This window comes from Zootoca vivipara, chromosome 9 (genome assembly GCF_965207765.1).
Source record: "Zootoca vivipara chromosome 9, rZooViv2.hap1.1, whole genome shotgun sequence".
In the NCBI taxonomy this organism is placed as follows: Eukaryota; Metazoa; Chordata; class Lepidosauria; order Squamata; family Lacertidae; genus Zootoca; species Zootoca vivipara.
The window spans coordinates 70905352-70929456 of NC_142592.1; the positions used below are offsets into that span (position 1 = coordinate 70905352).

Here is a 24105-nt window from a genome sequence, read left to right on the forward strand (position 1 = left end):
GGAATATTGCTGAGTTGGAAAAGATTCAGGAAAGGACACCCAAATTGATCGGGGGTGGGGTGTGTGTGTGGGGGGGGGACCTGCCCGGTGAAGAAAGGTCCCAGGGTTTGGGACTTCACAGTTTAGAGAAGAGGCGAGGAAGAGGCAACGTGATAGAAACCTATAAAATGATGCCTGGCCTGGAGAAAGTGGAGAGGGAAAAGGGTTTCCTTCCTCTCTCATAACCCTGGAACTCCTGGACGCCCAATGAAGCTGGATTCAAGACAGAAAAGAAAGAACTTCTTTGTGCAGTTACCCTGTGGAACTCCTTGCCACAAGAGGTGGTGACGGCAGCCAGCTTGGATGGCTCTAAAAGAGAATTAGACAATTTCATGGAGAAGGAGAGGGTTCTCGATGGCTGCCAGCCAGGGTGGCCGGAGAGATTATGCCTCTGAATCCCAGCGGCTGAGAATCACAGGTGGGCAGAACGGGCACTTGGTTGGTGACTCTGTGAGAACAGGATTCTGGACGAGGCAGACCCTGGGCCTGATCCAGCAGGCCTGCCTTATCTCCTTGTCACCGACATGTGGAGCTGGATTCGTTTTGCCTTTCGCTTACTGTGCCAGGCATGTCCCCGCTTGCAGCCGCAGATGGGCCAAGATGCTCCTGTCTCTGCCCCCGCTTCCCTCAGCGGCTCTGAGCCTTTGCCAGCCGGATTCCTGGCAGCCCTGCCGGTGCCTGGCTCAGCCCTGGCATCCCCACCACCTCCGAGGCCCTTGGGGAAGGTGGCCAGCGGGCAGGTGACTGGCGCAACGTCCCTGAGAGAGAGGCCTCCTCTCTGGGCCCAGTGCCCTCCGCAGAAAGGATTCTCCGAGCAGAGCCTGCCAGGCCGCAGAGCTGGCGACGGAGCTGCGGAAGCCGACTCTGCCCCCCCGCCCCCCTCCTGGTCTCCTGCGCCTCCTCATTAAGGCACCTTGATTGCATTTGAGCAGCTTGGCTGTGCAGATGAGGCGGCTGCGGCTAAGCGGTTCGAAACCTGCGCGGCGGGCAAGTGATCTAATTCCGACCGGTGCCTGGAGGCACCTGATTAAATGTGCCGCGTTGTCACCTGACGCCGTCTTGCAGCTGAGCACGTTTGCGCGGTCTGCCAAGAACAGAGAAAGGGGGGGGGCTTCTGAGCCCTATCAATGCCACTGCCCCCCCCCCCAAATCACAGGTCGAGCCCCTGAGGCTTGCAAGAGAGACCCTAGACTGCTATCCCTCCCCTTCGCCTTCTCCTTCCGCTGCCTGTCTTGGCTGATCCCTCTCCCCTCCAAGGCATGTAATCCTGCTCGGGAGTAATTTACTAAATAATTTAAGTCATGTAAGACAAATCTGCGTCCGCTTCCCTCCCCACTTCCAACGCTGCGTCCCATTATGGGGCTTGCGAGAGCCACAATCGCAGAGTGACGGGTTGGGGCGGGGGGGGGGAGCTCGTTCGCCGCACCCGCCTGCCTGTCCTTCCACAAAGTCCTTGCATAATTTTGCATAATTGGCAACGCTTCACATAAAAGTAGAGTTATGATTCTATTTTTCTCCATTCTATTTATGCATAATTTCCTTTCCATTCAGAGATAATTAACGCTGGGGAGGTTTTTAAAATAATAGCAGCCGTCCCTGGCTTTTCTCCGCCTTGCGCTCTCTTTCTTGGCCGGGAATCTGAATCTTGGAATCATAGGGCTAGTACCCCAGAGGTCATCTAGTCCAACCCCCTGCAATGCAGGAAACGCACCTAAAGCATCCATGACGGCCGGCCACCCAACCTCTGCTTGAAAACCCACAAGGAAGGAGAGTCTACCAGCTCCGTTCTACTGTCAAACAGATATTAAGCGCCTGATGTTTAGCCTGAATCTCCTTTCTTGTCATTTGAACCCACAAGTTCAGGCTCTGCCCTCCAGAGCAGGAAAACATAGAATCATAGAGTTGGAAGAGACCCCAAGGGCCATCTAGTCCAACCCCCTGCCAAGCAGGAGACACCATCAAAGCATTCTTGACATATGCCTGTCAAGCCTCTGCTTAAAGACATCCAAAGAAGGAGACTCCACCACACTCCTTGGCAGCAAATTCCACTGTCAAACAGCTCTTACTGTCAGGAAGTTCTTCCTAATGTTTAGGTGGAATCTTCTTTCTTGTAGTTTGAATCCGTTGCTCCGTGTCCGCTTCTCTGGAGCAGCAGAAAACAACCTTTCACCCTCCTCTATATGGCATCCTTTAATATATTTGAACATGGCTATCATATCACCCCTTAACCTTCTCTTCTCCAGGCTAAACATACCCAGCTCCCTAAGCATAAATGTGCTCCATTTCCCACGTGGCAGCCCTTAAGCTATCTGATGATGGCCCCAGCGCTCTTTTTAGCCTCTCCTTATCCAGACTAAACAAGCCCAGCTCCTTCGACCGTTCCTCATCAGGCTTGGTTTCCAGACCCTGCAGCCTCTGGTTTGTCCTGCTCTGCCCACCTCCCAGCTTGTCCATATAGCCCAGTATGCTCAAGCACAGCTTCAGGCTGGGCACCGCTGTGGCTGCTGGGAGGGAGCCCTTCCCCTCTGAAGGAGCCCCTGCCTGGCCCTCCGACCTCCTCCACCGAGCAGCACTCTGATGGGAGCAGCTAGGGACAGGCTCTTGTGCTTTGGCCTCCATCCCTGTACCCAGAGATTCAGGGCATCCCAGGCCAAGGTGGATTAGCGCCGGCCAGTTCAGTCAGAGTAACTTGGGATTCATCTTCAGGCCATGCAGCTTTTGTTGGAGCCGCCTCTCCAGGACTTCAAGTGGGCAGTGGAGATGCCTGGGCACTGCAGAAGCTCTGCCAAGCTGGGCCCTGCTGCCTAGGGGCAAGGACTGAGAAAAGAAAGCCGCCCTTCAGGCAGCGTGTTGTTAAGCTGCGGAACTCCCTCCCACAGGAGGCAGGGGTGGATTGAGAGGAGGACCGGAGAAACTCATGGAGGAGGGGAGGGCTGTCGAGGGCTGCCAGCCAGGGTGGCTCCGCTCTGCCCTTCCCGACTGGAGGTGCCGCTGTTTGGAACGGCACTTGCTGGAAGCAAAGGGCTCTTGCGCCCAGATCCTGCCTTGTGAGGAGGCTGGACCGGTTGGGTCACGGGCCTGATCCAGGAGGCTCTTCTCACCTCCTTGCAGAGCTGTGTAGCAGCAAAGCACAGCGCTGGTGCCTTTTGCTTCCTGCCAAGTCCTGCCATCCGCTGTTTCGGGAAGAGGTGGGACAGCCACAAGCTTCCTGGGCAGAGGAGCCCCCTTGGGGGCTGGAGACCCTGTCTGGGGCGAGGAGGGGGGGAGGCTGTGCCAAAGCGATATGAAGGCGTGCTGCTGCCGGCAGCCTTGTGAGGGGCGCACCTTTTGGTCCGCCTCTGCTTGCTGGGGTGGGGGTCCTTCTTTGTCTCCTGCGCTGCTTATTTGTTTGATGTTTTGTAGCGCTTTGATATTCTGTGGGAAGCCACCCAGAGTGGCTGGGGAGGCCTGGCCAGATGGGCGGGGTATAAGTAATAAATTACTATATTATTATTATTATTATTATTATTATTATTATTATTATTATTATTATTACTTATGGAGTTGCCTTGGAAAAGTCCCGTCCCCCAGGCCCATTCCTCAATCTTCCATGTCCAGGCATTGGACAGGGTGTGGGTGGCGTCCTTGAGTCTTCCCCATGGGGATGCCAAAGGTGGGGGTGGTCCTTCTGCAAACAAAGGGGGGGGTCGTTCTGCACAAGCCAGCGGGCGAAATAGACACCTGCCTTTCACTTGGTTCTCAAATGCAGCAAGGGCGATGGTTTGCCTGCCCCCCTGCCATTCCCTTTCCCTGGATCTCAAGAAATGCCCCCATAAGAAAGGTCGGCCCACCCTCCAGGCTTGCCTTCCTCCTCCTCCTCCTCGATGACTCCTTGCCAGGGTGACCCCCCAGTTGGAAGCGCCAATTCCTTTGAATGCAGGAGGGGACGGTTGCTCTCGCACTCAGATCCTGCTTGGCGGTTTCCCTTGGGGGCACCTGCTTGGCTGCTGTGAGAATGCTGGACTAGATGGGCCATGGGCCTGATCCTGCAGGCTCCCCTTACATTCTTTGGTTCCTGTTCCTCCTCCCTCCCTCCCCATTGAATCATGGCCTCCCTACCGGCCAGCCCAGCCCGACCTCTGCTCTCCTCCCGAGGCAGCTGCCTTCTCCTCCTCCTCCTCCTCCTCCTCCTCCTCCTCCTCCTCCTCCTCCTCCTCCTCAGTGCCAGGCCTCAGCTGCTGGAGAGATGCGGGCAATCGATGGCTTTGCTAGTCTAGTCAGGCAGCTCCAGGGTGAGCGGGAGGCAGGCGCTCGGCAAAGTTTCCTTGGCTGCAGCAAGTTTCTCCTCCTTGGCTGCCCCTTTTGCAGTTCATTTTTCTAAATTAAGGCGAGAGCAAAATAAAAGGCCACCTGGCTGGCTGTGGAGCCGAGGCGCTCTGGCCGGGCCCCCCCTCCCCAGCACATCATCCATCTCTCTCTCTCTCTCTCTCTCTCTCTCTCTCTCTCTCTCTCTCTCTCTCTCTCTCTCACACACACACACACACACACACTCTTGGGGGGAATAAATCAGCCTCTGGTGACTCTCCATCTTTGTGGGGAAACATTCCAGGCTGCAGAGTTTGAGCTGCAGTTTATCATTAAGTCCCCCAGCCAGCCAGTGTGCAGAGCCAGGCTGGATGAGGCCTTTCCAAGTCCCAGCCTGGACCCAGACGCAGTGGCCCCCAATTTTGGGGTGCTCTCGTTTTCCTACTCATATTGAAATACTGCCCCTAAATGAGGCCAAGCTTAGATTCACAAAAAGTTTAGGGTGTGTGTGTGTGTGTGTGTGTGTGTGTGTGTGTGTGTGTGTGTGTATTATTGAATTTTCTGTTTTACAATTTTAAATACGTACTCATTTAAACATCCTTAAAATATCAATGACTTCCCTTCTTCTCTTTCCATGGCTCATTTTACATATCATCAATCCTTGCGTATTTCACAAAACCTATACAATGCACTATTCCATTATTATATACCGTATATCAAAACTTACTTGCACTGTTGAATTTATCTTAATGCTGCCAACGTTTTCAGGTGTACACAATTATTTCCCATATATTTCAATAAAAGTTTTCCGATCTTCGTTAAATGTATCTTCTTCTTTTTCTCTTATTCTGCGAGCTGTGCAGATTCCATCGGTTTCAGTTGCCATTCTTCTTCCATTTGGGGGCTAACAAAACACGGGCCGCAGTAGTGGCATACCTAAAGAGCCTTTTCTGACACCTGGGAATTTCTGCCTGAATTATCCCTAATGAAAAGGACTCTTGTTTTTAGTTTTTTAGTTTTTTTAAAGTACCGGTACTTAAACATTTTTTTCATTTCATTATGGATTTTTTCCCAGTACTCTTTTACCCTTTTACAAGTCCGCCACCTAGGATAGAAGGTTCCCTCCACCTCTTTGCATCTTTCGTCCTGCTAGGGCGTCTGGGTGGGACTGGCAGAAGCAGCTCCCCTCCCTGCCCTGGCAGATGAGGCCGCGCCAGCCCTGGAACGGGGGGGCTGAGGCGCTGTGATTTGGCTGTGCTTCCTGCCTTGAACTTCCTGACAGTAAGAGCTGTTTGGCAGTGGAATTTGCTGCCAAGGAGTGTGTTGGAGTCTCCTTCTTTGGAGGTCTTTAAGCAGAGGCTTGACAGGCATATGTCAAGAATGCTTTGATGGTGTTTCCTGCTTGGCAGGGGGTTGGACTCGATGACCCTTGTGGTCTCTTCCAACTCTATGATTCTATGAAGGGTTGGACTAGCGGACCCCCCTGGTCCCCCTAGCTCTACAATTCTATGCTTCTATGTTCCTTCGTTGAACTCTCTGTCCCCTCCCTTGAGGGCAGCTCCTTACAGCCTTAGGAACTTGCTTCTAGGAGCTGCAGCAGCAGTTAGAACTTCTGAGCTTCCGGGCAGCAGGGGCGCAGCTGCTTGGCATGCAGAAGAGGGTCCCTGGCAATGCCTCCCGGATGAGCTGGGAGTGACCCCCCCCCCACTGAAAGCCCTGGACAGCAACCGGCGCAGGCCAAGCTTGTTGTGACGTGGGGTTTGTGATTTCAGCTCTCTTGACATAACATGCTGGAGACAGTTCTCTAGTAACAGCTCTTTATTAAAGTGAACAAGACTGAAGACTGAGGAGAGGAAAGCTACATTTATAGGGACAGGGGACTAGCTAGGAAGGGATACATTTTGGAGGGAACAATATCAAGCAATCACAGTGCTGCCTTTTGGAGGAAACCAATAAGACAGAGGATCCAAATACAGCAGCTTAAATGAACCAATAGTAGCTGTACCCTCTGGAACCAAAAGGCAGTTACTTTATCCTAATGCAAATACAGACAATAATAATACAGATATAAAATCCTTTGACTCAATACACAACACCCCTCCCCCCCTAGTGAGCACAGCAGACGTAATCCCTCAGGTACTGTGGGGTCCTACAACTTCTACCTGATCTCCTGACAACAGGTGTTGCAGGTTCTGGATTGGGTGTTACCTGTGGTGGAGGGGCTGCTATAGGGGTTTCATCAGGAACAGATGGAGTCCCAGACATCTCAGGGTCCCCGACCTGTACCTCGTCATCCTGAGGACTAGCAGACCCTGGTTCATTTGCTGAAGCCCCTGGTGACTGTACCTCTGGACCATTTTCACTCTGGTCTCGCAGCTGTGCGTCATTAGCCAGGGATGAATTATCTGACTCCTCCCTGCTGAGCGCCCGGCGCCTCAGCTGATCTATATGTCTCTTCCAAACTTGCCCATTTTCCAAGGTCACATAATAGGACACAGGTCCACTAGCCCGGGTGATCACACCGGCCACCCACCGCGGACCTCGTGAATAGTTCCTCACCCAGACCAGATCTTCAGGGGCGAGATACCTTGTTGTGTCAGTCTCAGCCTGGGGGGTTGCTCTTGAATTACGGTTTGGCATTTTATCTGGGTGGACATAATCCAGCACCGTTACCAGTCTTCTACCTAAGAGCAGCTCGGCTGGCGACTTGCCCGTCGCAGTACACGGCGTCGCATGCTGCAAAAATAACATTCGCGCAATGCGAGCCGACCAGTTACCCTCCATTAAGCGCGCAATGGATTCTTTGGCTGTTCTTACCATGCGCTCAGCCTGCCCATTGGAGGATGGGTGAAAGGGCGCGGATGTGACCCCTCTTATAAAGTTATCAGCCAAGAATGCCCTGAATTCTTGGGATACAAAAGCTGCCCCATTATCTGATACAATGGTCTCAGGTAACCCGTGGGTAGCAAACAGCTGCCTCAACACCTTGATTACGGCAGCTGATGCCATGCTAGGGACCATCGCCACTTCTAACCATTTGGAATATGCATCAACGATAACCAAAAAGACCTTCCCTTGGAATGGCCCAGCAAAATCTATGTGCAGCCGGCTCCAGGGAGTCCTGGACTGCTCCCACCAGTGGACTGGTGCTCTGGCCACTTCTGGCCGCACCTCTTGGCATGCCTTGCATGTTCGTACCCATTGTTCTATGTTCTGGTCCATTCCAGGCCACCACACATAACATCGGGCTAGCGACTTCATCCTGACCATTCCCGGGTGTCCCATGTGAAGCGTCTCAAGAACCCTGTTTCTCAGTGGTGCTGGGATGATCACCCTATCTCCCCATAGGAGACAACCCTTATGCATGGACAATTCGTGCTGCCTTGTCGCATAAGGCCTGAATTTTTCTTCATGCGGACCACCTGGCCACCCCCTCCCCACCCAAGTGAGCACACGGGAGAGAACAGCATCTTTCCTAGTTTTCTCAGCTATATCCGTAGCTGTTACAGGAGCCCCCGGAAGTGTTTCTAGCATCATAATGTGCTCCGCCGGAGCAGGATCCTCATTGCTCCCGCCAGGAAGGGGCAATCGACTCAGCGCATCAGCATGGCACAACTGTTTCCCCGGCACATGGGTCAAGGTGTACTGGAACCCATTCAGGAATATTGACCAACGCAACATTCTGGGGGAGAGAATTTGTGGCGTTTGTTTGTTTGGGTTGAACAACCCTAACAGTGGTTTGTGGTCCGTTTCAATGGAGAAATGGCGACCGTACAAATAATCATAGAACCTTTTGATTCCGGACACAATAGCCAGTGCCTCTTTATCAATTTGAGCATAGTTGCACTCTGTGGGCGACAACGTACGGGAATAGAAAGAGATGGGCTTTTCCGACCCATCCGGTTCCCTATGACTCAGCACAGCCCCCAGACCGTATTGAGAGGCATCACATGCCAGGACCAGCGGCTTTGACTCATCATAATGAGCAAGGACGCTCCTGCTACTCAGCATTCCTCGCAAGGAGTCAAAAGCCTTCTGCTGCTCCCGCCCCCATCGCCACACATTCTTTTTCTGCAATAGTCTATGTAATGGTTCAGCTACCGAAGCTTTCTGGGGTAAGAACGAATGATAAAAGTTAATAAGTCCCAGGAATGACTGCAACTCCGTCTTGTTCTGTGGTCGTGGTGCCTCGATGATGGCCTTAATCTTAGCATCTGTGGGGTGGATGCCTGATGCATCAATTTTAAACCCCAAGAAATCCACAGTTGGCACCCCAAAACTGCATTTTTCTTTTTTCAGTTGCAACCCCACCTCCTTGAACTTGAGCAACACTGCACGGACACGCGCAACCAGTTCCTGTGGGTCTTTTCCAGCAATCAAAACGTCATCAAAAAATGGCAAGACCCCCGGCAGACCTCTTAACAGGCGTTCCATGAGCCCTTGAAAAATCCCTGGGGCCACACAAACTCCGAACTGTAATCTGTTAACTCTGAACGCCCCTTTATGTGTGACAATAGTCTGTGCTTCCGCTGATTGTGGGGTTACTGGCAGCTGTTGGTAAGCTTGTGCCAGGTCAATTTTGGCGAACACCTTGCCCCCAGCCAGTTTAGCCAACAGATGTGATACGACTGGAATGGGGTATGAGTTTCCCCTGAGTGCCTTATTGATAGTACATTTGTAATCTGCACATATCCTGACTTCCCCATTTGCTTTAAGGGGCGTGACGATTGGAGTCTCCCACTTAGCAGAGTCCACGGGTGAGAGAACTCCCTGCTTGACCAATTTATCCAGCTCTGCCTCGATCTTGGGTTGCAGTGCAAATGGCACTCGCCTTGGTTTGAGTCGGATTGGGGCCACACCGGGGTCCAACTCGAAGTCAACTGGGGGCCCTTTATAACAACCCAGTTTTCCATTAAAGAGACCAGCAAATTCCTTGCATAATGCCTCGCTCATCTCAGGGCAGGTTTGGATTGAATTAAGCCCTGAGATACTCAGTCCCAGGGCGGGGAACCAGTCAGTGCCCAGGAGACTGGGGCGACTGCCCTTCGCAATCACCAGTTTGAGTACAGCCTGTTTGTCCCGGAACTGTACTCTCACGGCACACATTCCCATAACATGGATGCGGCCTGCTGAGTACGACTGCAAGGTTGCCGGGAAGGGCTCCAGAGGGGGCAACTTACCCCTGGGGAAGAATGTCTTCGCGGTCTGGTCCGACACGATGGTGAATGCAGATCCGGAGTCCACCTCCATGTCGCACTGCTGACCCTCAATCTTCACCTTGACGTGTGCCTTGCCTTGCGCTGGAAACTGCACGGCCCTCCCGTTGATCTCCGTTACGTAGTGGCAGTCCTTTAGAAAACGAGTTGCTGTGGGCGGTCTGCGATGCTCCAGTCTAGGTGCTCCTGTTGCTCCCGACGCCGCCGATCTACAGACCCTGGCGATGTGACCTGTCTTTCCGCACGTCCGGCACATAGCATCCCTGAAACGACAACTCTTCCGCTCATGGTTTCCGCCACAACCTGGGCAACTGCCTCGGCGATCTTTGTGCACTGTGCAGGCCTGACGCACCAACTCGACCCCACGGACTGGGCTCTGGCTCGGAGTAGCCTCTAGCTCGTCCATGGCATGCGCAACTTCTATCTGTGGCTTAGTGGCCTTGCGACTGGCATCAAGCTCCTCTCTTTCATAATTCTCCGTGGCGGTGGCCTCTTTCAAGGCTGAAGCAAGGGTAACCTCTTCTTTAGCCACGATGCGTCTTCTGGCTTTCTTGCTGCTCAGACCACCAATAAACCGATCCAGGAGAGTCTCTTCCAGATTTTGGAAGCCGCAGTGCTGAGCGAGCTTCCGGAGTTCAGCCAGAAATGTGGATACAGACTCCCCAGCATGCTGCTGCCTCTTATGGAACTCCATCCGCCGGGCCATCTTGGTCTCAGTAGGCGCCAAGTGGCTTGTTAGGCAGGCAAGAATATCTTTGAGAGATGTCTCACTCAGCTTTGCTGGAGCAAGTAATGCCTTGGCCAGCTTGAAGGTCTCGGGCCCACAGTAGCTCAGGAATGTGGCCCTTCTTTTGCTGGCATCGGTGATCCCTTGAGCCACTGCAAAGAACTCGAAGCGTTCGACGTAGTCTTCCCAGGTGTGGGGCTCTGATGGCTGGAAGGGCTCCAATACCCTTGGACTCTCCATTGTCCTAGCGGGCAGGGTCGTCTTCTCAGCTGGCCAGTGAGTCTTGTTCTCAGCTGCAATCCGGACTCTGAGGCAGGGCTGTGTTTAACCGCTCCTCAGCATTCCGGATCCCATCCTCGTCGCCAGTTGTTGTGACGTGGGGTTTGTGATTTCAGCTCTCTTGACATAACATGCTGGAGACAGTTCTCTAGTAACAGCTCTTTATTAAAGTGAACAAGACTGAAGACTGAGGAGAGGAAAGCTACATTTATAGGGACAGGGGACTAGCTAGGAAGGGATACATTTTGGAGGGAACAATATCAAGCAATCCCAGTGCTGCCTTTTGGAGGAAACCAATAAGACAGAGGATCCAAATACAGCAGCTTAAATGAACCAATAGTAGCTGTACCCTCTGGAACCAAAAGGCAGTTACTTTATCCTAATGCAAATACAGACAATAATAATACAGATATAAAATCCTTTGACTCAATACACAACAAAGCTGATCTAGACAGCCCTGCTGTCTGGTCTGGTCTGCCCCAGAGGGACCCTAGCCCCCCGTGCTGAGCCAGGACCCAGGGATTCAGAGCCCCCAGGCGACGGGGCAGGCCAGAGCCTGTCACCCGCCATGCTTCTGGGCAGAGCAGGGGTGCAGGGTCTTGGCCCTGTGGGTGGGGAGGGCCTGTGCCAAGCTGCCGCTGAGGGCTCCCTCTCTTCTCCTCTCTCCTTGCAGGACACCCAGAAGGCCAAGCAGTTCCTCCCCTTCCTGCAGCGGGCTGGCCGCTCGGAGGCCGTGGTGGAGTACGTCTTCAGTGGCTCCCGCCTCAAGCTCTACATGCCCAAGGAAACTTGCCTTATCACCTTCCTGCTTGCAGGTGAGACCCTCATCGCTGGGGTGTGTGTGTGGAGGGGTGGGGGGGTCCCTCTCTCTCTCTCCCCTGCAGGCCGCCTCTTGGCAAATTACTCTGGGGGCAAGGGGTATACATGTTGGCGCAGAAAGGTGTGTTCGGTGCATTTGTCAGGTTTGGGGTGGGTCAGGCCCAAGACTGAGCGGGGTGGGGTCGTGGGTTTGGTCCTAGGGGTTCAGCCTCCTTTGTGCACCAAGTCAGAGCAGGTGATGATGATGATGATGATGATGATGATATACCCCGCCCATCTTGCGGGGTTTCCCCAGCCCCTCTGGGCGGCTTCCAGCAAAATATTAAAATACAAATCAAATCAAATATCTCTATTGCAGTCCATAGACCCACAAAACAGTTTCAAAACAAGATACAGTTAAAAGGACCAAACAACAGGCGAAAGAGACCGAGGTCGTCATTTTGTTATGTCTAGAGCGTGATGGTCTCTGTTCCTTGCGACCTCTGAAAGAAACTTTGCCACGGTCAGTGTAATAAGTTAAAATCAAATAGTAAAAGCTTCCCTAAAGAGGGCTGCCTTCAGATTTGCGGAAGAAATCCTGCAAATAAATAAAGGACTTGTGCAAAACGGGAGGCCTTTTGCAGATCTTCGTTCTCCTTGTGGAAAGCTCTTTTTGGTCTCGGGATGTGGGATATGTTGCACCAGATGACTCTTGGGGGTCCCTTCCGACTCCACCGTTCCACGATTCTATGGGATTCTATGGGATTCCGAGCTCAGCAGGAGGGAGGGAGGGCCGTGCATGCCTCTGCGTGCGCATTCCCTGCGGAACAGTTTGGTTTCTGTCGTGTCGACGTTTGCCACGATGTGGGCTCCTTGAGGAAGAGCCTGCCTGCACAGCTGCCCCCAGCCAGCCCCTCTCTCTGGGGTGCATGGAGGGGGGGGGTCTCCTTTGCATGGAGCAGGAAGCCAAGCTCTCGCTGCCTGAAGGGCCAATGGCAGCCCCTTCGCTCGTGGTCTGACTCTCCCAAGCAAGCCTTGAGGGAGAGCAGGAGCAAACCTGTCCAGCCATACCTTGGATCTCAAACGCCTTGGCTCCTGAACACACCGGCTCCTGAACGATCCAAACTCGGAAGTGAGTGTTCCAGTTTTCGAATGATTTTCGGAAGCCGAATGTCCGGCGCGGCTTCCGATTGGCTGCAGGAGCTTCCTGCAGCCAATCAGAAGCCGCGCTTTGGTTTCTGAACGTTTTGGAAGTCGAACGAACCTACGGGACGGATTCCGTTTGACTTCCAATGTATGGCTGTAGTTCTTTTCTCTCTCCCTCATTGTCTGAAATTGCAACTTGGTGTCGTGTGACGTGCAAAGTGGAAGCGAGTGCCCGAGAGCAGCTGCCACCCCCTTGCCAGCCTTGCCTCTGGCCCCCAGGTCTGTGGGTGGAGTGCCCTTGCTCCTGGCTGAGGCACAATCCCTTCTGGGTCTTCCTGCGCTCCTCGGCAAGGGCAAGACCTGTGGTGTGGAGCCTGGCCGGGGCAAAAGTGGCCCCTCTCTCCCCCACTCCCTGGTAGGGCTCCTGTCGGATACGGGCAAAGGCTTGCGCGAGTGTCTGTGTGTCGGGCACTCTTAGGGAGGGGTGCTGGCGCAGCCCCCTCTCCCAGATCTTCACCAAAGCCCAGAGATTTGGGTGTGCCGGGCAGCCAGGGAGGGCCTGAGGAGTGGCTCTGCTGCCCTCCCCACCGCTGCCTTGCCCAGCTGCAGCCGCTCCTCTCCAGTAACAGACCCGCCGGGCGGCTGAGGCTCCTCTCCAGGGATGCCCCACCTGCTTGAATCACAATGCCGCGTGGAGGGAAACATCTGGCGGCACAGCAGCTTCCTCTCTGTTTGATTAACACGTCCTTCTCCCCCCCCCTCTGTGCTGGCTGCCGCCGCCTCCTTCCCTCGATGCCCACCTGCTCTTGAAACCCGTCTTGCCGCGTGCCCTGTGCTGCTGCTTCTTCCGTGCAGGATCTGCCTCTCTTGGGACGCCATGAGGTGGGTTAGGAAGGGCAACGAGTTGTGGCACAGGGGAGACTCTGTAGGGACTGGTCCAGAGAGAGTGCCCCCCCCCCCAAGCTGAGATGCTGCCAGGCGGGCGGGTGGGCGGGCGGGTGGGCTTGTTTGAGTTAGTTGGAGCCGCTGAAACTGTCCTCCTCCTCCTCCTCTCTGGCCTGGGTGCTCCGTGGAGGCTGAGCTAATGGAAGAGGGGGGGGGGCTCTCCCTTGGGAAAGCTCCTTGCTTTACCCGCAGTCAAATGGAAGGGGATGTGCTGGGAAATGGCTGCTCCCACCCCCCAAAGGAGCGTGCGTCGGTGGGAATGGCGCTGCAGCTCAGCGGCAGACAGAACCGCAGGGTGGGAGAGTCGGGAGGGACCCCGCGGGTCATCTAGTCCAACCCCCTGGAAGAGAAGGTCTTCCGCTTCGAATGCGGAAAGTCCAGTGGAGGCATCCTTTCCTCTGCAGCCTTGGTGGGTGTGAGGTAGGAAGGGGGGGAGCGCCAGCAGGAGCAGCTCTCGGAGGCAGCGCTTTGGGGGCAGCTCTTCCTGACCCCCCGGTGTGAATGAAAATGACCCCATGGAATTTGTGCCCGGAGACATTGAGCACGCTTAAATGAGACTTCGACAGAGAAGAAGAAGGATTTCCGGGGCTCCTGGCCTGCTGGCTCTCTGCGCTCAGCCTCTGAACGGCAGCAGCTGGAAAGGGGGGGGGTTTGCTCTGCTGCGCTTGCTTTTGGGATCTGCTGGTGGGCTTCCCTCGCTTCCCTTGGGGGGGCATCTGGCTGCCTGCGGTGAGAATGGGTGGCTGGGCCCCGTGGGGCCTGATAGGGACCCCGCCTCTTCTGCGTACCCCGGGCGTCTCCCTGCCCCGAGTCCTATTCTCAGGTGCCTCCCGGTTTGGGGCCGCCAACCCACTCCTGCTTCTGTTGCCATGGCAATCTCTGTGGGAGAAAAGACAGCCCTGAACATCGATCGGGTTCCAGTTAATTGTTGGGGGATTCAATAGAAACGCCGAGACCCTTCGGCCTGGTGCTGCTCCCCAAAACAAGGGCAGTGGAAGAGGAGGCGGAGGAGGCGGAGGAGGAGGAGGAAGGGCGCGGAGGTCTCTTCTCCCTCTAGCTGATTTTCCATATTTGCATCTCTCTCTCTCTCTCTCTCTCTCTCTCTCTCTCTCTCTCTCTCTCTCTCTCTCTCTCTCTCTCTCTCCTTGAACTCTTTGCTCCAGGCAGCTAAAGAGTTCCTCCCTCGTTTGCCACGCTTGGTGTGACACCCAGCAGCACCTTGCACTTTGATTGTCAGCTCAGATTCCTCCCTTGCCAGGGGGTTGGACTAGATGACCCTCGGACCCCTTCCAACCCTACAATGCTATGATTCTGTGACACTCTGGATTCCAAGGGAGGCCCTGCCTGGCTGCGCCTGGCCTGCCACCTCAGAGGTCTGCCCGAGACACCCCTGCTTCATAGAATCTGAGAATGGTAGAGTTGGAAGGGGGGGCGTTGACAGTCAACCCCCCGCAGTGTGGGTATCGGTATATTCCGATGGTACCCTTTACTTTTCTGTATACAAGGAATGATATGGAAGTCTTGGAGATAACCATGAGGCCCACATCCTTCTGGTGCTCCAGGGCTCTGCCTTCCCCCTCATTTCCTGGCCGCTCGTGTCTCCAAGAACAGAACACTTCCCGTTCCAGCTTCGTCCTCCCCCCCCCCCCCGAGCAGCCCATCTGTGGGGCCTCCTGCCTCTGGAGAAGAGGGGCAGCAAGGGGGCTGGCCCTGAGTTTCTTGGGACCTTTTCTCCTGCAAAGGAGGTTGGGGAGGGCACTACGAGGAACGTTGGCCTAGCTGGGAGAAGAGACAGTAAGAGCTGTTTGGCAGTGGAATTTGCTGCCAAGGAGTGTGGTGGAGCCTCCTTCTTTGGAGGTCTTTAAGCAGAGGCTTGACAGGCATATGTCAAGAATGCTTTGATGGTGTTTCCTGCTTGGCAGGGGGTTGGACTGGATGGCCCTTGTGGTCTCTTCCAACTCTATGATTCTATAAGAGGGCAAATGTAGGGAGCAATGTCAGGGTCTGCACTTAGGCAGGAAGAACCAGATGCACAAATATAGGATGGGGGGGCCCTGGTTTACTAGCCGGACATGTGAAAAGGGATCTGGGGGTCTTGGTGGACCACAAACTGAACACGAGTCAACTGTGTGATGCAGCAGGAAAAAAAGGCCATTGCTATTCTAGGCTGCATCAACAGAAGTCTAGTGTCCAGATCAAGGGAAGTCATAGTCCCTCTCTCTTCTGCCTTGGTCAGACCACACCTGGAATACTGTGTCCTTGACAAGCTGGAAGGTGGGCAGAGGAAGGTGACCAAGGTGACCAGGGGTCTGGAAACCAAGCCTGATGAGGAATGGTTGAAGGAGCTAGGTATGTTTAGCCTGGAGAAGAGACTGAGAGGAGATTATGATAGCCGTCTTCAGATATCTCGAGGGCTGTCACATGGAAGAGGGAACAAGCTTGTTTTCTCCTCCTCTGGAGGGTAGGACTCGAACCCATGGCTTCAAGTGACTAGAAAGGAGATTCCGACTAAATACCAGGAAGAACTTTCTGGCAGTAAGAGGCAGTCAACAGTAGAACTTTCTCCTTTGGGAAGTGGTCGACTTTTAAGGAGCCATTGGATGGCCATCTGTCACGGATGCTTCAGGGGGTTGGACTAGATGACCCTCGGGCGTCCCTTCCGACTCTGCAACTCTTATGATTTTAGGATCGCTCCTCTCCTCCTTCTCCCTGGCTTGGCTCGGCAGCTTCTGCCCAAGCAGCATAATGCCAAGTGCAGCTGTTTCCCCAGGCGCTCTGCCACGTTGAGGTTGGATCATGGCCATGCCCTGGCCCCATAGGCCCTTCCTCCGGGGGCGCAACCAGCCCTCCCGGAGCCAGGAGGTTTTGCCTCTTCCAAGGGGCATGTTTGATCGAAGCCGCCCAGAGCCGTGGGGCAGGAGGAAGGCCAAGAAGCTGCGGCTGAGGGGAAAGATAAAGAGACCTTTCGTGTTTGTTTTTTAGCTGACTACGAGTGAATGAAATGAAAGGCAGGATTAGCAAAAAGGGAGCCACAGAGAAGGGATGTGAGGAGGAGGAGAAAAGCACTCTGCTCCAACCTGAGGCAGGAAGGGGGCTGATGCCCCAAAGGAGGGGTGCTGGGTCCTTCTGGACGCCAAGCAGGTGTCCTGTGGCAAACGCACAAGCAGGACCAGAGCACCAGACCAGCCTGGGATCTGGGCCGGGATCTGGGACCTGCTACATGGAGACCTCTGCGCTTCTGGCCCTGATTCCTGGTGTGCCCCCCCCCCCCCCAAAGAGGCTTGTGAGGAGGCCGGGCGGGCGGGCGGAGACCTGTGGCGCTGCTGAGATTTGCCCGCCGGGCGGCTGTGGGCAGGCATCTCCCGAGCCCACGGGCTCTGGCAAGGCGAGCGTGTAATACAGAGACATCATCCCGGAATCTTATTTATAATTAACCAGTCCTAGAGTCAGCTGCGCAAGACAAGAAAATGAGACGGCTCGTTCCGGAGCCTCTGATATTTTAAAATTTTAATAAGTGCTAAAACACCCACTTAAGCGGGGAAAATAAATAAGAGATGCCACCGCAGAAGGGCAAACGCCTGGCGCGCCTGACATGGGAGGGCTGCCGCTGTCTCCCTGCGTGCGTGTGGTCGGTGTGCAGGCAGGCGCGGGGATGCTGCTGATGCTGCGCACTGGGGCTTTTGTGCGCGCCTGCTTTGCCCGGGAGACTTTGCTCTCCTTGGAGAGAGAGCTCGGCTGCTTCTGCTCTCTCTCTCTCTCTCTCGCTCTCGCGCTCTCTCTCTCTCTCTCTCTCTCTCTCTCTCTCTCTCTCTCTCTCTCTGGTTTCTGGAGGGCTTTGGGTGTGTTTGTGCACTCTTGCTTCCCTTGGTTTTGTGCCCCCCCCCTGCAGGGGAAGGCAGCTGCAATGGGGTGTGCGAGAGAGCGGGGGGAGGGGAGGCGCAGGGAGAGGTTTGGATCAGCTGCCGCCCAGGCCCCGTACTCGAGGCAGGAGCTGTGGGGTTTGGAGACTTCTCTGCCGACTGCGCCTTCTCGCCGCCCCCCCCCCCACCGAAGCAAAGCGATACAATTAAGGCCCCCAGTCCCCAAGTGGAAATCCCACTGCCGGATCGCAGGGGCCTTAATGACTCGGCCTGCAAGTGTAATTGCGTTCCTGGCGTCCCAGTCCTTAATTATGCAATTAGCGGGGCTGTAGAGACTTATGAATTTGCCCGGCTCCTGTAATTGAATTGCAGTTTTATGGAAATCCAGGTGAGGGGGTCCCCCCCCCTCCTGCTCCCTCCGCGGCTTGTCCTTTTGGGAGCCCAGAAGGGGGTGGACCCTTTGGGGGGAGAGGGGCCGCAGCTGGGACTTTGGGTGCCCCTGCTCTTGTCACCCACGGGGGGGGGGGGGTCGGGAGCTGCCCTGGCTTGATGGAGAAAGAGCTGGGCTGCAAAGGTCCAAGGCTCTGGAGAAGACCCTGCTGGATCCTGCCCAAAGGGGGGCTGTCGAGTCCAACCTTCTGTCCTCACAGGGCCAACCAGAGGTGCTTCGTTTATGTGGTCATTTAGTTATATTACATTTGTATTCTGCCCTTCTTCATCCGGAGATCTCAGCGTAAAAATACAAAAGGGAAACACAACCAGAATTTTTCCTAACAGAGAGAGAGAAACGCAGAACTGGGGGCCCAATGCTGCTCTTCCCAGCAACTTGGGAGTGGAGAAAACGCATGCCTGTTGCGGCTGGTGTTGAAAGGCCTCTTCGCCTCCTTGAATTTGTCCGGTCCTCTTTCAGAGCTCAGTCAGGAGAACATGAGGCTCTGATTCTCAGGGTCCTGGATCCGAGCCCCACGTTGGGGCAAAAATCCCTGCATTTCGGGGGTTGGACTAGATGACCCTCCGGGTCCCTTCCAACTCTACCATTCTATGGCTCCGTGCCTCTCTCTGCCCTTCCTTCTCCTCCTTCCCTTTGGCTTGGGTGGTTCTGAGAGGGGCACCTGTGAGCGGTGCCAGGCTGCGGCTGTGAGCCTCTGGAGGAGCCCCTCAGGGCAGGGGGGGGGGCAGACTTGGGTGGGGGCTCCCAGGCCTCTCTCCTCAGCCCCCTTTAAGCAGGACCCTGCTCCCTTTGCGTCAGTGGGGCTTTGGCCCCAATCCCTGCTGGCAATTTGGGTGGGCTCTCTCTCCCTCCTCCCAGTCCCATGGCCCCCCACCCTGCTGCTCAGGAGACTCCCTTCCCGGCAGGGGAGCCCATGGCGAACGCACTTCCTGAATCTGTCCCTCCACAAGGTTAATGGAGTTTCTGCTGGCTGTTTTGCTGTTTGGGGAGGTGGGGAGCAGCCGTCGCCACTGCTTCTTCTTCTAAATATTTCCCTTCCCTTTCTCCCCCCGCCACTCTGTGTCATGAATCAGGCGGTGTGGGGGAAGAGGGGTTGCAGTTGTCGCCTTTTGCGCGGCGGAGCTAATTTTGGACACGGAGGAATGATTAAGGGGGATGCACCGAGCCCCCGGGAGAAGGCAGCGCTGGCTGGGGTGAGCAGGCCTTGCTGGGAGTTGTATTTTAAGTTCTGTTGCTATAGGAACCGACTCTGTCGCGGGGCTGCCTTCACCTTGGCGCCTGGTTCCCGGGCGCCCCCCTCTACACCTTGGTGGTGGCTGGGAGGGGTGGGCAAGGGCACGGCAGTTGGGCGGCCAGTCCGCCCTTCTGCCCTCCCTTCCTCCCGGGGGCTCTGGGCAGCCGCCGAGCCTAGCAGCAGTGCCCAGAGGAAATTTTGTCCGAGCTGCGGGGGAGCCCAGGGCGTGCCTCCACTGGGCAAGGGGCTAGCTGGTCTCCGCGGTGGTTGGAAACCTCCAGAGTGCCACTGCTGTGGGCCCTGTCCTTCCTTGGCTCTGTGGGGCGCACCCAGCTGGCTCCAAGGAATCGTCTAGAGGTGGAAGGGGTCCCCCAGAGGCCATCCAGTCCAGCCCCCTCCAATGCAGGAGTCACAGCTAAAGAATTTCCTGACAGATGGCCACCCAACCTCCATTCGAAACCCTGCAGTGAATCATAGAATTGCAAAGCAACCCCCAACAGATGGGATGGGAATATGGGGGCATTTTTGAGAACGCCTCCCTCTCCCCTTTGACCTTGTGTGTTTTTGTGCACATGGACGGCCGCCTTCCTTTCTTCTCGAGTTCAGCTGGGCCTGCAGGAGGGAGATCAACACCCAATGCCACCAGCCTAGGGAGAAAGAGACCAGGTGCGCTTAGGGAAGAATCACAAACCGAATGTGCCACTTTAGCAAAGATGCCCCCAGCCGACTTAGGAGATTCCGACTCAACATCCGGAAGGACTTTCTGACGGGGAGAGCCGTCTGACAGCGGAACGGACTCCCACAAGAGCTGGGGGGGGGGTGGCTCTCCTTTGTTGGAGAATTTTAAGCAGTTGGGGGTCAGAGAAACTTTGCTCTCGGTCCCTGCCTTGCAAGAGGGTCAGACTAGATGGCACATGGGTGCCCCTTTCCAACTCTACGATTCTGTGCTTCTCTGATCCTATCCAGCCACCTCAGGGGAAACCAGACCCGCGATTCCGTCTCTGCCTCCCTCCACTTGAGGCTTCCTAATCAAGCTGTGCATGTTAATTAGCATGTAACAAGCAGGTAGCGTGCCAGTTAGTCTGGGCAGGTGGTGGGGGTGGTGGTGGGGGTTGAGGAGGAAAGATGGCACTCCCCCCCCAGGGCTGCCTCTTCTGGCTTTTTTCTTCCTGGAGACAATTTGACCCTCTCCCCCCTCCTTGTAATCTCTAAATTGGAGCAGGGTGCCTGTGGACTCCCCTTGCCGGAGGTGCAGCCCCTTTGCAACCAGAACTCGTCTTGTTCCCCGCTTCCTCGTTAGCATTTGCATTTTAAATTGCCACTCAGCTATATTTGTGCCGCCTGTGAATGGCAGCCGGTGCATGGAGGGGGGGGGATGCTAGCCTGGCTGGGCCAAAAAGGGGTGTCTCCCCCCTCCTCTGGGCCACGGCAGATGGAAGCAGGGGGTGGGGCTGCTTCTCCGTCAAGGGCTTTGGGTAGTGCCCCCCCCGGAGTGGAAGTGTGGGGTGCTGGCAGCCCCCACCCAGCAGGAAAAGGAGAGGGTCTGGTGAGGTGCCTGTGGGAGAGGCGGCAGAAGGATATGGGGACCGTTGAAAGAGAGGCCTTTTTCATGAAGCACATGGTTAATCGGTGGAACTCCCTCCCACAGGAGGCCACCCAGCTTGGATGGTTTAAAGGGGGATTAGACATACTCACGGGGTGGCTGCCGGCCACAATGGCTCCGAATCCCACTTGCTGGACACCCCAAGAAGGGAGAGGGCTCTTGTGCTCGGATCCTGCTTGCGGGTTCCCCTTTGGGGCACCTGCTTGGGCGCTGTGAGGATCTTAGGGTCTGGATGTGGCCGACTGCAGCAGGACATCCCCCTGGGGAACAGCAGAACCAGCTTCCGGCAAGAGAGTCCGAGAGGGACCGGGGGCTGGACTGGGGGCCTGTTTCCTGCACAGGAGACAACTTGGAGGGCTTCAAAAGAGGATGGGATGGAGGAGAATGCTGTGAATTTCTACCCGCCAGGATGGCTCTGCTCTCCTTGCACAGCTGGAAAAGACAGCAGGGCTTCTGAATGCCTTTTGCTGGAAGCCCCAGAGGAATCATAGAATCATAGATTTGGAAGAGACCCCAAGGGCCATCCAGTCCAACCCCCTGCCAAGCAGGAAACACCATCAAAGCATTCTTGACATATGCCTGTCAAGTCTCCGCTTAAAGACCTCCAAAGAAGAAGACTCCACCACACTCCTTGGCAGCAAATTCCACTGCCGAACAGCTCTTACTGTCAGGAAGTTCTTCCTAATGTTGAGGTGGAATCTTCTTTCTTGTAGTTTGAATCCATTGCTCCTCTTGGGGCCTGTTTCCAGGGCCCTGTGAATCCTCAGCCGTGGTTGTTGACCAGAGCCGTAGGGGAAGCGGAGGCAGCGATGCTGATGGAGGCTCAGGGTTGCCCGGTCTGGACTTCGTGGAGGAGGAGGGGCTGCTTCGTGGAGGAGGAGAGCGATGCTTCCTGCTGGGTTGGGCGACTCTGCCGTGCCCAGAGCTGGCTGACCCGCCCAGGACTCCTTTCTTTGGCTTCTGTGGGGATTCTTGCTGGCCACCTCCTGCCCGACAGACTCTCCTCCTCCTCCTCATTTCCTGGGTGCCTGAGGTGAGAGTCTCTTTCTGCCCCCCAGGCGCCCTGTTTGCAGCCCACACGCACCCCAAATAGAAGCAGCAGCAACAGCAGCATCTCCCTGGTGGAGCGCCAGCTGGCAGGAATAGCAAGAGTGGTTGGGAGAGGGCAGGAAGGAGGCTGGGACTCGCCCAAGGAGGAGCAGGAGAGCAGGAGAAGAGCCAGAGGCTGGATCTGGCCAAAGGGACCCACCTAGTTCAACGGCCAACCAGCCGCCTGCAAGCTGTCCCCCCCTTTGCAGGTCTCCCAGGTGGCCATGCGAGGAACCCGTGTGCGTGGCTTCTGCGCTGCTGTGCCTGAAGACAAATTTTGTCTGGGCAGCAGTCGCTGGTAATTGGCCAATTGATGAATCGCCCCAATCATTGCATCACAGAAAGTAATGTGTGGCATTTATTATTATTATTATTTTGCTATTAAACAGTCCTGTGGGAGCTTCTGGGGCTGCACTGATAGGGGGAGGCCAGCCAGAGTGATGGGGGGGGGATCTCTGCCTGGCCGGGTGTGTCTGCGTGTCGGCAATGGCAACCCCATCACAGCCTGGAGCTCCCTGAGGCCAGAGTGCCCCTCTCTGCCCCTTCCTGCCCCATTGCCGGCCACAGGTGAAGCCCGCCTTGCAAAGAAGCCCCAGGAGCTGCTGCAGCTGCCTAGAGAATCATAGAATGGCAGAGTTGGGAGGGACCCCAGAGGTCCTGTAGCCCAACCCCCTGCAATGCAGCGTTTGCAGCTTAAGCACCTCTGAGCAATGGCCGTCTGGCCTCTCCTTAAGAGCCTCCTTATCTCCTTTGTCTTTGGAAAGACTCTCTTCCTCGCCTCTGCTGGGAGATTTCCCTGTGTGCAGCCTCTATGCGTCTGGTTTTCCTTGCACGGGTCCCAGTTTGGTGTGAGGAGACGGAGTCCTCCTCCTCCTACCAAAAGGGCTCCAGGAAACCCAGCAGCTCCTCGGCTGGCCAGGGGAGGCTTCCCTGCTGCCCTGCCATCGTTGCAGCATTCATCTGCACTATGAGAAGCTGATGTATCTCTGCACATATATATCTTGCCTGGGTCTGTAGCTTATCTGCGGAGCTACGGGTGAAGCCGTAATTCAAGCCAGCCAGGCTCTCCGTGGAAGGAGGTTCGAGCCAGCCCTGCTGCGTGGCCCAGGCAGGGGAATCGGTGCTCCTCCAGGCTCTGATGTGGCAGCAGAGTACAATTGTAGAGTGGGAAGGTACCCTAAGGGCCATCTAGTCTGACCCCTGCAATGCAGGAGCAAGGCACGGCTGCCGCTCCCTCTGCGGTCTGGCTTCCCCATTTCAGCAGATCCCTGCAGACTGGATCTGTTGCGCCCCAGATGCTGCCCGAGGTGTGGTTGGTGTTGGGCTGAGCTTCCCTGCCCCCCAGTTGAGGGAGAGGCGGCGGCAGGCATTTGTGGAGCAGCTTGCCAGGCCTCCTCGCTCGCCATACTCTGGTGTGGTGTTTTCCAGGCAGCTTCCGGAGGCGCTGGCCTGGCCTGCTTCAGGGTGGCCATGTGCTGCATTGATCCAAGAGAGGCAGCTCCCTTCGGAGGGTCGGAGGGTGTCCCTGTCCCTGGTCCTTCAGTGCTCCAGTCTTTGCACAACTGGAGGTATTTTCCTGGCCTGGTGGTTTTCCTTAGCTTGGTTTCATTGTGAGCTGCCTCAGCTGTACTTTGTTGTAGAAAGGCGGGGGCGGGGGGTGGAGAGCCTTTGTGGTGAACAAGTAGACCCAGCGCAGTGCAACTGTCCATGCGCAGAGTGCCAGAGCCATACCTTCTGGGTCCTGGGCTGCGGTTGCAAGTGGGGCACGGGGGCCTCTCTCCTTGTCTGCCCCCGGGGCTCTCTGGTTTGGCCGTGGGCATTTCGGAACAGCGGATCTGTCTGGTTGCACACACACAATAATAATAATAATAATAATAATAATAATAATAATAATAATAATAATAATAATAATTTATTATTTATACCCCGCCCATCTGGCCGGGTTCCCCCAGCCACTCTGAGCGGCTTCCAACAAAACAGAAATTCTAAAATACAGAAATCCATCAAACATTAAAATACAGAAATCCATCAAACATGAAAAGCTTCCCTAAACAGGGCTGCCTTGAGATGCCTTCTAAAGGTCTGGTAATTGTTGTTCTCTTTGACCTCTAGTGGGAGGGCATTCCACAGGGTGGGTGCCACTACCGAGAAGGCCCTCTGCCTGGTTCCCTGTAACTTGGCTTCTCGTAGTGAGGGAACCGCCAGAAGGCCCTCGGAGCTGGACCTCAGTGTCCGGGCAGAACGATGGGGGTGGAGACGCTCCTTTAGGTATACCGGACCGAGGCCATTTAGGGCTTTAAAGGTAAACACCAACACTTTGAATTGTGCTCAGAAACATACTAGGAGCCAATGTAGGTCTTTCAGGACCGGTGTTATGTGGTCTCGGCGGCCGCTCCCAGTCACCAGTCTAGCTGGTCATAGGCACCAATGCAAT

At 55.4% G+C, this 24105-nt stretch overlaps 1 protein-coding gene across 1 annotated transcript in view; it reads left to right on the forward strand.

The window, feature by feature from the left end:
- SND1 (staphylococcal nuclease and tudor domain containing 1) overlaps nucleotides 1-24105 on the forward strand; it is a 219504-nt gene that overhangs the window by 122456 nt on the left and 72943 nt on the right. The window contains exon 15 of the mRNA XM_060279344.2: nucleotides 11219-11360. Coding sequence (XP_060135327.2) covers nucleotides 11219-11360 — 142 coding nt within the window. The remainder of the gene's footprint in view (nucleotides 1-11218; nucleotides 11361-24105) is intronic.